The sequence below is a fragment of the Tympanuchus pallidicinctus genome, unplaced genomic scaffold (assembly GCF_026119805.1).
Source record: "Tympanuchus pallidicinctus isolate F22 unplaced genomic scaffold, pur_lepc_1.0 scaffold5, whole genome shotgun sequence".
Classification (NCBI taxonomy): Eukaryota; Metazoa; Chordata; class Aves; order Galliformes; family Phasianidae; genus Tympanuchus; species Tympanuchus pallidicinctus.
Window position 1 is genome coordinate 52,192,531 of NW_026294769.1, and position 15,143 is coordinate 52,207,673.

A 15,143-nucleotide genomic window follows, 5' to 3' on the forward strand; every position below is an offset into this window, starting at 1 on the left:
CAATGCTCTTCTTAATTATTCTCATTTATTCTGTTGCATGGCAGTAAAGGAATTAGCTCTCCTATGCTCAATGGAGGGTCCCAAATCCTACATAATCTTGACTTCAGTTGTGCTGAGAGGTGTTCAAATAAGGGTGACATATTATACAATCACAGAGTCATTAAGGCTGAAAAAGGCCACTAAGATCATGTAGTCCAATCACTGACCCATCAACACCACGCTCACTAAACCGTGTCCCTTAGTGCCATGTCTACACCTCTCTTGAACACCTCCAGGGACAGTGACCCCCACCACTTCCCTGCGCAGCCTGTTCCAATACCTCACTACTCTTTCTGAGAGGAAATTTTTCCCAGTGTCCAACTTAAGCCTCCTCTCGTGCAACTTAAGGCTATCTCATGCTATCACTGTTACCTGGGAGAAGAGGCTAACCCACACCTCGCCACAACCTCCTTGTTGTAGAGAAGGCAGTTGTAGAGAACAATAGGGTCTTCCCTGAGCCTCCTCTTCTCCAGAGTGAAAAATCCCAGCTCCCTCAGCCACTCTCCATAAGACTTGTGCTTCAGACCCCTCCTCAGTTTCACTGTTAGTGTTGTTGCAGTGTGACAGCTGGCAGCACAGGGGCAGTCTGACACAACGGCATCTGACACAGAAGTGCGTAAGAAGCAAAGTGTGGGACTGAGCTTCTACATGGAAAAAATGGCACTATTGACATTCACTGATTCTTGCTGAACGTTGATGGAGACCACACAGTGGATACGAGCACAGTGAGGCAGTGAGCAGTGAAGTTTCTGCAGCAGTGCCAACAACACCGGTCACTTCCACTGGAGCAGATCTTCAGGAGACAGCAGGCAGGCTACTGTTCGTTGCTGGTGAAAATGCACAGCTAATGGCGGCAACTGTGCTGACAAATAGTGTTTTGTGGCTGAGAGTTTGCTCTATCAAACAGCACGATTGTATATGTAGCGCTCTTTGTATCTGCTGAAGTTTCCATGGAAATAAATAGGAAGCATTATTTTCAGAGCGAGCTATGTCCTTCTTTCCGTTTCTAAAGACAGTCCCATAGGCAGCCTTGGATCAGATAGGTCTTTCGAGCAAGCCACTCCGCAGGTGTTTTTGCCGCGGTGTTTTTGCCGAGGGGGTGCTTCAGCCTTACGATCGATCAGACAGGGACGGCCGTGCGTCTCCCTCACCGTCGTCCTGCGCTCTCACACCGCCCACCAAAGAAACGCTGCCACCGCCGGGCTCAGGGCGCAGAACGCGAGGGCTGCCGAGGCGGGGAGAAGCGGCTCCTCTCAGCGGCGGGGCAGTCCCAGGACACCGGGGCCGCAAACAGCCGATCCCGGAGGCGCCCGAACCCGGAACAACCGAGGCGCCCCAGGCCCGCCGCGGCCCTCCCCGCACTGCGGGCGCGGGTGGAGGGCGGGGCCGGGCGGCGCGGCGCTGCCGGAAGCACGCGGCTCCCGCCGGGGTCGGGGTGAGGGCGTCCGGCGGGCTCGGGCCTGCGGGCGCCCATGGAGGGCTCCGAGGACGAAGAGGCGGAGGCCGGCGGGCCGCTGCAGCAGCTCGTCAAGCGGCAGCGCAGGGAGAAGCGCGAGCTGCAAGGTGAGGAGGGCCGGGAGCAGGGAGCGGCCTGCCCGCTGGGACAGCGCGTGGGGCTCCCTGCAGCGAGAGAGGCCGAAGGGACGGCGGCGGCGGGCGCTTTCTTGCGTTAGCGTGTGTCTCCCGGCCCGGCGTTGTGCTCTTTTCGTTTGTTGTGAAGGGAGACGCGCTTTGGTGAGGCAGTGCAGAAGCGCTTGCCGAAGGGACCCGCATGGCCGCGTGTCATCGCTCACGGCGCGCTGCGGCCTCCGGCCTCGGCCGGCCGCGGTGACGGCGGTCACTGCAGCGCTGCGTCCACATCTCACCGATACGGTGCGGTACCACGGTGTGACTGAGAGATCCTTTAGATGGGTTCTGTTGAGCTGCAACAAAAAAGGTTGACCGTTACCTTTTCGTTAAGCGTTTCCCATTGTTGATATATCGATACGGGCTTTTCCTTATCTGCGTTCTTTGGTATTTAATGAAAGAGATCAATTTTCAGCCTTTAATCAGGAGGTTAGTTTGGCAGTGTATTATTATTATAGGAGCACATTGTTTTGGGATGTATTTTCATCCCTCAGCAGTAGTCAAGAGGTCCTGATAGATGAAAAACATGACATGAGCCTGCAGTGTGTTGTGTGCAATCCAGAAGGTCAACAGTAACCTGTGCTGCATCAAAAGAGGGGTGGCCAGCAGGGACAGGGAGGTTATTGTCCCCCTCTGCTTTGCTCTTGTGAGGCGCCATCTGGAATACTGCGTCCAAGTGTGGACCCTGCAATACAAGAAAGACAGTTGGAGAGGGTCCAGAGAAGGGCCACGAAGATGATCAGGGACTGGAGCACCTCCCCTGTGAAGACAGGCTGAGGGAGCTGGGCTTGTTCAGCATGGAGAAAAGAAAGCTGTGGGGTGACGTCATTGCAGCCTTTCAGTACCTAAAGGGAGCCTACAAACAGGAGGGGAATCAACTCTTTGAAAGGGTTGATAACTGCAGGACGAGGGGAAATGGTTTTAAGTTCAGGGAAGGGAGATTTAGGTTGGATGTCGGGGGAAATTCTTTACAGAGAGAGTGGCGAGGTGCTGGAACAAGCTGCCCAGATTGGTTGCGGATGCCCAGACCCTGGAGGTGTTCAACAAGGCTGGATTGGATGGGGCCCTGGGCAGCCTGGTCTAGCATTAAATGGGGAGGTTGGTGGCCCTGCATGTGGCATGGGGGTTGGAGATTCATGATCCTTGACGTTCCTTCCAACCCTGGCCATTCTGTGATTGTGTGATCTGGAGACCCAAGCACAGGAAAGACATGATGCTGTTGGAACGAGTCCAGAGGAGAGCTGTTAACGTGATCGAGGGCTGTTGGTCTCCTGTGAGGAAAGGCTGAGGGACTTGGGCTTGTTTAGCTTGGAGAAAGCACTGGAGAGACCTCACTGTGGCTTTCCAGTACTTGATGGGTCCTTATAAACAGGAGGGAGAGCGACTTTTTGCATGGGTAGATAGTGATAGAACAAGGAGGTTTTGAACTAGCAGAAAGGAGGTTCAGATTAAATGTGCGGGGGAAGTTTTTCACTGAGAGGGCAATGAGGCCCAGGCACAGCTGCCCAGAGAAGCCTGTGGATGACCCATTCCTGGAGGCATTCAAGGACAGGTTGGATGGAGCCCTGGGCAGCCTGATCTGCTGGGTGGTAGCCTTGCACACAATTCAAGCCTGCTTGAATTACTCCTTCTTGAACCCATTCTGCTTTATATAATAGTAGCGTAGAACACTTCAGTGTCATGATTTCAACTGTTAAAAGAATATATGTAATGTAAAATGCGGTGTGATATGCAGCCTGATATCTGAACTGTTAAAGCATTCTGATGTCTTGAGATATGTAATTTTTTCTTTATGGCTAGCAGTCCTCCTTTAGGCCATGACTGTGGAATTGATGTAACATTTTATCACACTATTTTAACAGCAAAAATTCAAGGCATGAAAAATGCTGTTCCCAAGAATGATAAAAAGAGGCGAAAACAGCTGGCTGAAGAAGTTGCCAAACTAGAGGCAGAACTTGAACAGAAGCACAAGGAAGAATTAAAGCAGCTGAAGGAAACTATGCCCGAGCAGAATAAGGTATATTCCTTAACCTCAGCTGAAGTTGTGTGGATACAATTTGTGTTCAAACTTCTTTAACTTTTTTAAAAATTATAATTAACTAATGTGTAATTTTCTAAAGCATTTCTCCTTTTACTCTCTGTATTTCCCTGTAGTAACTCTTATAATCTTTGGAAAAATCCAGCTGCTATGTTGGTTAAGCAAACGTTGCTGGAAGAAGCATTTACTTGCATTCTTAATGATGAACAGTATTTGGTTTTGCTCTTACAGCTAAGTTAATAGCTCAGGCTAATTAATAAATAGTATGCATTTTTATAGTTCTCGTTACCGTAAGCAGTAGGCTACTCAAGTACTGGACTGGTGAACTTCAGTAGGCAATTGAAAAATGTATTCTGGTTGGTTTTGTGATTCTGGCAACATTATAGGTGACATTCTTTTTTTTGCAAATACATTTCCTGTAGTCATGAGAGTTTTGACCTAAAGGCTGCTGTTAGGCTTTGTTGGCAGTACAACTACTTGAATGTTTCCAGTGTGCTGTGATTAATTTTTTACAGAGGCTTAGTATTATTCCAGTTTAACTGCAGGAAATACTGACGAGTAAACTATATATGAGCATTTAATTAAATAATGTACAGAAATTAACCTATGTTTTAGCAATTACTAAATAAAGTGACTGAAACTCCCATTGCAAACAATTTGCATTCCACAGACTTAATTCTGTATATCCAGTCCTGAAAGAAACCCTTATTTCTAACATGTACTTGAGTTTAAATGCAGTTGATGCAAGCAGGCCTGTTCATATACTTTCTTCTATCTAAATGGCAGTACAGGTTGCAGCTAAATTGGCACATTGGCACAGCATGGTTATCTGTGACTGATGCTATGCTCCATGCTCGTTTGTCTCCTTAAGTGACTTCCTAACTTCGACTTTTTGCTATGTAAATCTTGTAAAGAAACAAACAAAAGCCTGTCTCTGCAGTGCTTTCTGGACACAAATGTTTTCTAACTTAAGGAGGAAGTAAGCAGGTTGGCCTATTGTTTGAAAACAAGAGAGAAAGATCAGTGAAAGACTTTCAGACAAATTGCCTTGTCTGAGAAGAATCTACTGAGATTCCTTTTGAAAACTTTTCAGTTGCGAGCCCTATAACCCTATGCAAACCTTATGTAGTGGTCTTTAATCAGATTCTTAAGCAGGTGTTTAATTCATAAGCATTAAATGTAATGCTTTTTTAGGTTAGTTTCAGTGATTTGTTTCATTTTTGCCAATGAGTTGTCAAAGTACTAGCTAAAGTTCCTGTGGCAATCATAGAGTTCCCTGTGAGGATTTTGGTTTGAGATACCTGTTGGTCTTCTCAGATTTATTTCTTGACTTCTCTATTCAGACCAAAAGTACACCTGTGCTTTCCAGGGCAACATCTGGTTCATACTGTAATGAGATGAGTTTTGACATTCTGTCTTAGAAATGTCAATTCTTGGTCTCTTCCAAGTACTTATTCTTTGTTAAGAAGGGTGGAGCCTTCTGATTTAACTAGCACTGAACTTGGTAACAGCTCCCTGGCTGTTTCAGCTTAACATGCTTCTGCAGGTAAGGAGAGGAAAACTCCCCAGCAGCCAGTAAGCGTGTGTTCAAGCTTCATTGTGGAAGCCTGTAAGAGAACATACAGAATTGTGCAATTCACAACCATTCGTATTTTGAGATGAAAGGAAGAAGGTAATCAGATGGTTGGGATGTGAAACGCTTGACTGTCAGCTATGAGAGGCTTTGTTGAATGCTGATCTTTGTGTAAAAACATTGTACATATACATTGAGACTACCTTGGAGCAGCTTAAAATTGTTTTAGGAGATGCTCATCTCGATGATTTATACCAATAAGAACTTCTAACGCCTTTTTTTCTCTTTTCAGATAGATTCTATAGCTGATGGTGTTGCAAATTTTGAGCTTGAGGGACGGGAGCAGCAGATTCAGCATCCTCGAATATCAAAAGCACAGAAGAGACGGGTATGATATAACATCAGAACATTTTACAAATATTTGATTAAGTTCGTTTAAAATAAACTGTAGTAGCTGGTAATGATTTTACAGAGGGCATTATCTGGATAATTCTGTATTGATTTTGCACCTACTGGATGTCTTGAAAACTTGTGAAGTTGCTATGTAGTCATTTGTAAGCATTTTTAAAATAGTTGCACTTCTTTACATTCAGCTGGAAGTCTGAATAGATGAGGAGGTAGAAGACAGGAGAAAAAAAAAAAAAATTCTAAAAACCAGACAGTTTTGTAAGAATTACACTGGAATTACTAACAAAGAAATAAAGTAAAATACCATAGGATATGTGGAAAAAATGAAAGTAATAGAACATCACAGATTCAACAAATGAACCTTAATAATGAAGTTATTGTAAATTTGTGAGTTTGGGGATTTATTGGTCATTTAGCATTTGCTAAAACTTGGGTTTAGGTTTCTGAAACTTAGTAGTACTGATTTCAGAGAACGTTTCATAAACTTCAATGTACTGAGGAAGCATTTCAGTTAAAGAGTTAAAGACAACTATTAAGTGAAGAGCTGTATAGACATCTTCTGAAGTCTAATAGTTGATATAATTTATATTTACAATCTAAGGAAAAAAAAGCTGCCTTGGAGAAAGAAAGAGAAGAAAGAATAGCTGAAGCTGAGATAGAAAATCTAACAGGAGCAAGGCATCTTGAAAGTCAGAAACTTGCCTCCTTGTTGGCAGCAAGGCACTTGGAGATTAAACAGATTCCTTCAGATGGCCATTGCATGTACAGAGCTATTGAAGATCAGCTTAAGGATCACCACAACTCCTGGACTGTTGCAACTCTGAGAAATCAAACAGCAAAGTATATTCAAAGTCACTTTGATGACTTCCTGCCATTTCTTACAAACCCCAATACTGGAGACATGTATAGCAAAGGTAAGAGTTGTAGTGTAAAACATTTTAGAAACCATTATAATGATTTCTGATATTATTATTGCCCTCTGTTACAGCTGAGGTGTGACTAAGTCATTATTATATATTTGTTCCTGAACTTCATTAGTGTGTTGGTTCTGCTGTGTTCTAAATGCTGTAGAAGTTAACAACTGTTTGGCTAATTTGGAATTCAAAAAGCAACAGCTCAACTACTTGCAGTTGCAAGATACTAAAAATATATCTCACTAAGAATTAAGCATAATACTTGCTTTCATATTCTGTTCTAGACTCTCAAAACAGTAATTTTCGAAACACATATGCAATTTCATGCTTTTTGTTACTAACAACTCCTTGAATAAAAAGTTCAAAATGTAAACTTCTGTTTTTCCCCCATAACTTTCCTTATTTCTGTCTTCAGTCTTCATTTTTCTTTCCAAAACAGTTGTGCTTTTTGTTTCTGGTTTCTACTGCTTTTTTTTTTTTTTTTTAGTGAGCATGTATATTTTCCCATGTTTGGACTTTTCAAGCTCTAGTTGTTCATTGTGCAACTGTTATTTTTCCTTAGTTGCTAGCTCTCAAAGGAGAGGACTACTAACAGTTGACTTTTTTTTGTTTCCCCACAGAGGAATTTGCAAAATACTGTGATGATATAGCAAATACGGCTGCGTGGGGTGGTCAACTGGAAGTAAGTGTCGTATTCACTCAGTTCAGAATTCTGCAAATTATCAATTTATCTTTAAAAAAGGACTTTTTAGGAAGTAGTGCCTGTAAGAATAGGGAAACATTTGTAACTTTCTTCTGCTGCAATTTTCTCCATGTCGGCATTTCTGATGATCTACTGATGTTCTGTTTGACAACTGGTAAAGAATTCAGTAGCTTGAAATATTGTTAGAAAGAATGACAGTAGCGTTAGGGGAAAACTTTGTCTTAAGGGGAAGAAAGCATTTTTTTGTCGTGCAAGTTGGTGGTAGGTGGACTGTGTTCAGTTTTGGGCACCTCAGTACAGAAAGAAAACGCTGAGGTGCTGGAGCAGGTCCAGAGAAGGGCAGCAAGGCTTGTGAAGGGCTTGGAGAATGTGCCCTGCAAGGAGAGACTGAAGGAACTGGGGTTGTTGAGTTTGGGGGAAAGGAGGCTGAGGGGAGAACTTGCTGCTGTCTTCAAACACCTGAAAGGTGATTGCAGCAAGAGGGGGGTTGGTCTCTTCTTGCTGGTGACAGGTGACAGGATGAGGAGAAATGGCCTCAAGTTGCACCAGGTTGGGTATCAGGAAAAACTTCTTTACAGAAGGGTTGTTAAGCACTGCAATAGGCTCCCCAGGGAGATGGTTGAGTCACCATCCCGGGATGTGTTTAAAAAACTGTTTGGATGTGGTGCTCAGGGACATGATTTAGCAGTGGGTTGTTAGAGTTAGGGTAGGATGGTCTGGTTGTGTTGGACTCGATGGTCTTTAAAGTCTTTTCCAACCTAAGCAATTCTGTGATTCTATTGCAGTTGGACTAGATGCTCTTGGAAGTGATTTCCAACCTTGGTGTATCTATGATTGTATAGTAACAAAGCTGACTATAATGGAGCAGTATTGGATTTTTGTAATAACCTTTAAGGTTGAGAAAGTACGTTTTAGTTTATGTCCTTATATTTATTTTTTTACTGCTTTCTGAAGTTATTATGTCGCTAGCACAGTGTTGTGTGTTTTTATCAAGATAATAAATAACTTAAGGCAATTAATTAGTTGGAAAAGTTGGAAGTTGTTTTGCTTTGTAATAAAGTTTAGTTTGTAACAAAATTTGAAATGTTATAACTAGACTCATGTTTGCTAGAACTAAATAGTATGTCTGCTCCCCACTTGGATTTAATCATGTTACTGAATGGTTGGTTTTTTTTGCCTTGCAGCTAAGGGCTTTGTCGCACATTCTGCAGACACCTATTGAGGTGGTGCAGATGGATTCCCCTTCCATTATTGTTGGTGAAGAATATTCAGGCAAACCAATAATACTTGTGTAAGTATGTAGTTTTACCCATTCTCAAAATTCTTACTAACATTAATAAAACTTTCTTTTTTATTATTATTCAAAGCTTATGTCAGTCTGTGTCTGAAAGTCACCAACATTAAAACCTGCCTTTATTAATACTCTTTTTTTTTTTAATGACCATTTATTTTTCTGTGCTAAAGCTTGAACTTAAACTGTCCAGTGCTGTTAATGTTTGGCGTGCAGTATATTTCAGTATATTTTAAACTAAATATTTATTTTCTAACTTTTTTTCAGGTATATGAGACATGCTTATGGATTAGGAGAACATTACAATTCTGTAAAACTTCTAACAGACACAGCTACAGAAAATGGCAGCTAGTATTAAAAAATCCACATTAGTAACAATTGCATCTTGATATGTTGGGCTCCAGACAACTGTTAGATGGACTAGAAAGTAAAACTAACTGGAATGGATAAAAAATGGAAAAAAAGATGTTTGAGGCTCTGCTGGGAATCATAAACAGCTCTTTATTTGAAACACGGAAACAAAATGTTCCACACACCACAGAATTTTGAACTTGTTGGTATTAATCATATTTAGAAAATCTCTAAAATACTGACTGTGTAGGTCAGAACTCTTTTTCTGTTGGTTGGTTTGTTTTTCTTTTCGTAGAACTTCATCTCATGCCACTGTGAAAATACTCAGCAGCAAATGGTTAATCTGAAATATGCTAAAGAATTAAGGTTACTAGGTAGGTTTCTGTTGCATTATTTCTTGGAGATTTTCATGATCATGGAAGAGTTGAGGACTTCAAAATAATTGATTTGTTTAGACTGATGAGTATTGTTTGCTGTATTTTAGTTCCATCAGAATCTAGCTTTAATAATATATTAGGGATCCCCTTTATTTGGGCAGGGAAGAGCTTGACTGAAAGAGTCACAAAAAGTGTCTTAAAATTTTACAGGCTTTTATCAAGTTTTTTACAAGATCTGAGGGCTTTACTTTTATTTTGCTGTAGGATGCTGTTGATGCTGTTCCTAGTACTGAATCTCTTAGGTAGAGAATTGTTGCTGATGACTGTACATCATAACATGGATGAGTCAGCTGTGTTGTTTATCCTTCGTCTGTGTGTTTTGATGGTACAGAAATCTTACAGGTCCTCAGTTTCCTTAGTTCAGGTAGTGAGACTTTACCTGAACTCATCATGCAAGGACCTGCTGATCTATGCGTGGCCTAAAATGCAGTATTTTATAAGGCTTAAAACAGCTGGTTGCATACAAGTGTAAAAATAACCACCTTCTCTTACATCAGTAACTTTAAATGTGATATGCAAAATAATTTATGTTTTACTTTTTATGCACAGAGAAGACTTGAAAGGCTTGTGTTTTACTTTTTGTTTGTCTTTTTACATTGGAAATGTAGATTTTTGTCTATTTTGGAGTCAATTATGACTCCAAAACTGGTATCAAACTGTAATGCAATCAGTTGTTTCTTAATAGTAGAAGTCATTTTGATCTATAAGCCATAGCCTATAACATCATAATTGTCTGCATTATCTTAGTGCCAGTAAGTTGCTTTGGAAAAAAGCAGTTCTTGTCAGATTTAAACATGTTTGCACTCAGTTGAAGATAATGAGGTAACAGTGCACACATTGTAATCTTTTGATGAATTTAGCCAGTGGATACATGTTCATAGGACTTAAAAATTGCAAATCTGCTCTTAATCAAATAGATAAATGTTCACTTTATGGATCAGGTTCTGTCTGAATGAAACACTTTGAGAGAGGGAAAAGTGAAAATAAAAAAGCAGTCATAGCAGAGGTCTGTGGGGGGCAAAGAGGTGCTGGTTGAACAAGCAGAACACGTATTAAGAGTTTTTTTAGAACGGTTTAGGTAACCATGTATTAACAAGATCAAGAATTTGCTGCATTCTTATTTATCAGACATAGTACAGCAAATGTAGCTCTATTTACAGCAGCTGTTCCACTGCAGAATTTTACTACCTTGCCTGTATGAAACCACGTTTTTAACAAAAAAGATGTCTCTATTCATAATACCACTATGAATTTTGCTAAAAATAATAATTTCAAATATTAATCTCAGTGTTGCTTCAAATTGGCATGACATGAAAGCATATGCTGCTTTTCGTAGATACCTTGTGAAAGAAGTTCTTTGGTTTGTTGGGTTCTCATTTTTTTAATTGGTAAGAGGAAGATGTCAGAATCCTGCAATGCCTGTACTAACAGTTTGTGCTGTTTATTATGTTTACAATCTGTATAAAGAAAAAGAATGTTTTAATAGAGTGGGCAAAAGATCCTTGCTCGTGCTGTGTGGAACTTGCCAAAATGTAATAAATTGGTTTATATGTGGCATTTTTTGTTGTGGTCACTTCTAATTCTGTACATGAATTGTTCACTTCTTAATTTCTAGTATTAATAAATTTACTAATTTTTATGACTTTAGGATCCTGCTGTAGCATGAATTCTCTGCGACTCCTCCCATTCAAGCAGACAGAGGTTTGCTCTTTGTAAAATTGTGTTTATAGATGAGTTGCATGCTCAGCATTGTAGTAATTTTCAGAATAATTTATTTGAAAATATCCTTGAATTTCTCTGTAAATGAAAATGACCAAGTGAAATGGAGTTCTCTTCAGAATCTTAATTCTGAATATTAATTTCCTGGTGAATGTGGGACACCTGCCTGTACCTGTCACCATCAGACTCCCCCATCGCATGCCCTTCTCAAAAGTCCTTTCCCAGCTTTCTTGTACGCCCTGTTCAGATATGGGAAAGCCGCTACATTCAGGTATTGGAAGTGCCTCCATTTCCTGAACCTTGCCTTTTAGCAGCCATTGCAGAGCGCTGCGGTTCAGGCTTGCCCTGGGGGCTGCCATCTAAGGGCAGTGCTGCCGAGTGGTGGTGGCTGGCAGGGCAGTGCCCGTGGACCAGGCCGGGAGGGCTGAGCCTTGGTGGGGTGTGGGGCTGTCTGTGGGGCTGTCTGCGTTCTATGGCGTAGTACGTCTGCAAGGTGGGAGTGAAGGGTCTTCCCTGGCCCACTGCAGCCGTTGCCCCCAGCTCTCCCCACCAGCAGGAGGGAGCAAGGGACAGGCACGTTGCCTGCGGGCTGTCCTGACATCGCCCTCCCTGCTCATCTTGGTAGGTGTCCTTTCTCTCAGTCTTTTGCCAATCTGTTTTGTGCCGCCCTATGAACCCTGGCTGATCTGTCAGCCATCCCAGCTGTTCCCTGGGGCTCAGCATTGAGGAGCAGGGACAGAGGGAGCTCTTAATGCCCCCAGGAGTCACAAAAACTGGTGCTGTGGCAGCGCTTACTCTGAGAACTGCGGATACTCCTGCAACCTCAAGGGAGGAAGGATTTCTCACCTGGCCACATCCTGCACATCCTGGAGGTGGGTTGCAGCACTGAGAAGCGCGTCTCAGCTGCCCTACTCCTGAATGTCTTCCATCAGGCTCTTGAGGTTCGTGCTGCATCTTCAAGGACTCCACTGTGGACCTGCAGGTGGAGTCACACAGGGAGCCGCAGCAGGACGATGGGAATATGGCATGCGATGGAAGCGAGCTGGTTTTCATGGGGCTCCTTCCAGAAGATTTCCACCTTCTGCAGCATCAGCTCTGTGGTTAAGGACACTGGTTTAAATAAAAAGAAAAAGAAAAAAAGAATCAGGAAGAGCTGTGGGAAAATAGCCTCCACCACCTTCATGACATGACAAGAGGCAGCTGGAGTGTTTTGGGGATGGTCCAGCCCATTTTGAGACTTGTAGGGGTGGAGGGACAGTCAGGGAGGGAGATCCCCCAGGCAGGTCTATGGCCAGGGACAAGCCTTTGGGGTAGACAAGAGAATGGGATCAGGGACTCAGGCTCAGAAAGGCAAGTGAGGAACTCACGCCCAGGGTACGGAGATGTGCCCCGTGCCTGGTGGGTGGGAGGGGGGTGTGTGCCTCACTGAAAGGTTATCACCATTGGAATACGTCCTGCAGCACCTTCTCTATGGCCAGGAGCTCCAAGAGCATTGCCCTTCAAATGCTGACAGCAACATTGAGGATCCTGTCAGCGTGGCTGCCCCTTCCTGGTTGATGGCCGTGAGGCGGGGAGGGGAGATGAGCCCTGAGGGCTGAAGGCCCCATACCTGGTGCAGGTCAAGGAGTTGTACAGCAGACTTCTAGCCGTATCCCTGGGCTGTTGGCTGGCCAACAAGGATATGAATACTGTCAAAGAATTTATTTACATGTCTCTTTGACAACTACACTACTAAGACATTTTGGTAATATTTGGTCCCTGTGCTCCCTATCTACTCTGTTTTTTGCTGGACAGGTTTTGTTCCCTGCACATCAATTCAAACAGGCAGTCAGCTGGAGTTCTCCTCTTCAGTCTAATTCTTCTTGGGCTGTTTTGGATCCCCTGGGCATCATCTCAGTTGAAGCTGGGGTTATAGGAGAAGAGTGAGTAAAACAAATGCAGAGGAGTATTGTTAGTTGCCGCCATAATATCAAGAAAAGAAAAGAAAGACTTTGAATTGCAAAAGAGAAAGCTGTGCATAAACAAGCCCGTTGTTTGGATTCAACCTTCAATCCAGGCAAGTGCTCTGTCCTGTTGTCTGCAGGGTAGGAAATCCCTCCAGTGATCTCTCCTACTGTAACACAGCAGTGGTGCTGCATCCATTTTCCAGTTTGTCATCCTGTCTGCCTCTGGGATGGTCATGAGAACACAATCAATCTGCTGGTGCCAACAGCCCCAAGAGTGAACTGATCACCATAAATCAGTGAGACTGCCTGCCAGTTCACTCAGCTTGCCGATCCCAGAGGGTAGAAGGATCCCAGATGAGCCTCTGGGTTGTTGGGAAAATTTCTGCTCAAATAGGCTTGCTCCATCATCTTTATCCCCAAAATAGGCAGAGAAGAGTCTCCAGCTTTCTTTATTTGAATAAAGCAAGAATCTGCTAGGGGCATTTCCCTATAGAGTCTCTCAAAGTATCGAGTGTTGTAGCCCCCTTTTTTCCTCATCTCCCAACCACATTGTCCCTCCTCCTTTCCTCATTGGCTGAAGTAGTCAGAGGTTATATGGACAACAGGTTGGCCATGAACCAGCAGTGTGCCCTTGTGGCCAAGAAGGCCAATGGCATCCTGGGGTGCATTAAAAGGAGCATGGCCAATAGGTCAGAAGAGGTGATCATCCCCCTTTGCTTTGGTGAGGAATCTTGTGCGCAGTTCTGGGCTCTCTGGTCCAAAAAAGACAGGGATCTATTGGAAAGAGTCTAGCAGAGGGCCACAAAGATGATAAAGGGCCTGGAGCACCTCTCTTATGAGGAAGACTGAGCATCCTGGGTCTGTTCAGACTTGAGGAAAGAAGACTGAGAGGGCATCTGTCAGTGTCTATAGATATCTAAGGTGCAGAAGGCAAAGGGACGTGGCCAGACTCTTCAGCATTGTATGGTGTTAGGACAAGGGCAAATGGCTGTAAACTGAAGCATAGGAAGTTCTGCACAATTGTGTGTAGGAACTTCACAGTGAGGGTGATAGAGCACTGGCACAGGCTGGCTAGGGAGGTTGTGGAGTCTTCTCTGGAGATATTCAAGACCGATCTGGATACCTACCTGTGCAACCTGAATAGGTCTATGTTTAACATATACTGTTTAAAAAGAATGTTGAAGAAGTGATAGAATGCTAGAACGGTATCCAGTAAGCATCTTAAATAAGTTTTCTGACAAGTCACCTTCAGTGGAAAAAGAAACAGATAAATATAAATGGCATAAAAATCTTCTGTTCTGGGGATTGGTTCTGACTGCATTACTTTATTGACAAACTGCTTAACTTCATCAGTTTGTTTTTTTATTGCTGACAAATGAAGTTGACATTGTTTATAAAAAGGACTTGGGAACCCATATTCTGGCATAAACAAAGTAACTGGAAGTTGGATGCGCCGAATTTGTGCTATGTACAGATCTCTGGTGAAGACAATTCTGAATCCTTTTCTAGCGTACATCTATACAGATGCATTTATAAAAAGTGATTAAAAATTATCTTCTCTGTATTTAATTTTAATCTACACTTTCATTTTCTATGAAGTACTTTTGTAACTTTATTTTAATGAAGCAATGAAGAAAACAGAGTACTCTTCTGGCACCAAATCACTATCTGAGAGGACTCTGTTTACTGAGCTTTTCTTTAATTCCTGTTACTAAAACACAGGCTGCATTTTGCTGAAACCAAAATGTTACTGGTATTAAATGTGGATTAACTTCAAAAGATAATTATTCCCAATGCCCAAGGAAGCATCGCTAGACTGTAAAGACAGTTAACAGCTGAGAGAGCAATTAGATTGTCCTGAATGGGACAACATTTCAGCCGACCTTCTCATAGTCGTTAGTAGTTCACTTTCCAAAAGAAAAAAAAACAACAGATCTTTTTCCTCCCCTCACAGTTGTATTAAAAAAAAAAGGATTTCTGGGCCAGCTATATGAGCTCTGTTAATAACTCTTAGAAGAGATTTGCATATAGAAATAAACAAAGGCTTGTCAAAAGAATTTAAGCTGTCAAACATTCTTAAATTATCCACTAATTTAAA

At 42.7% G+C, this 15,143-nt stretch overlaps 1 protein-coding gene across 1 annotated transcript; it reads left to right on the forward strand.

Annotated features, from left to right (window-relative positions):
• The first annotated feature begins 1,449 nt into the window (after window positions 1–1,449).
• Window positions 1,450–11,022, forward strand: OTUD6B (OTU deubiquitinase 6B). The gene is made up of 7 exons (XM_052703377.1): window positions 1,450–1,602; window positions 3,528–3,682; window positions 5,569–5,664; window positions 6,286–6,598; window positions 7,219–7,280; window positions 8,486–8,592; window positions 8,860–11,022. Exons 1-7 carry the CDS (start codon window positions 1,512–1,514, stop codon window positions 8,942–8,944), a joined length of 909 nt encoding a protein of 302 aa, XP_052559337.1. The 5' UTR covers window positions 1,450–1,511; the 3' UTR covers window positions 8,945–11,022.
• The last annotated feature ends 4,121 nt before the right edge of the window (window positions 11,023–15,143 follow it).

Coding starts and splice junctions, on each gene's coding strand:
- OTUD6B (XM_052703377.1), top strand. CDS start 1,512: ATGGAGGGCTCCGAGGACGAAGAGGCGGAGGCCGGCGGGCCGCTGCAG. Junction 5,665..6,285: donor CAAAAGCACAGAAGAGACGG/GTATGATATAAC, acceptor TTACAATCTAAG/GAAAAAAAAGCTGCCTTGGA. Junction 6,599..7,218: donor TGGAGACATGTATAGCAAAG/GTAAGAGTTGTA, acceptor GTTTCCCCACAG/AGGAATTTGCAAAATACTGT.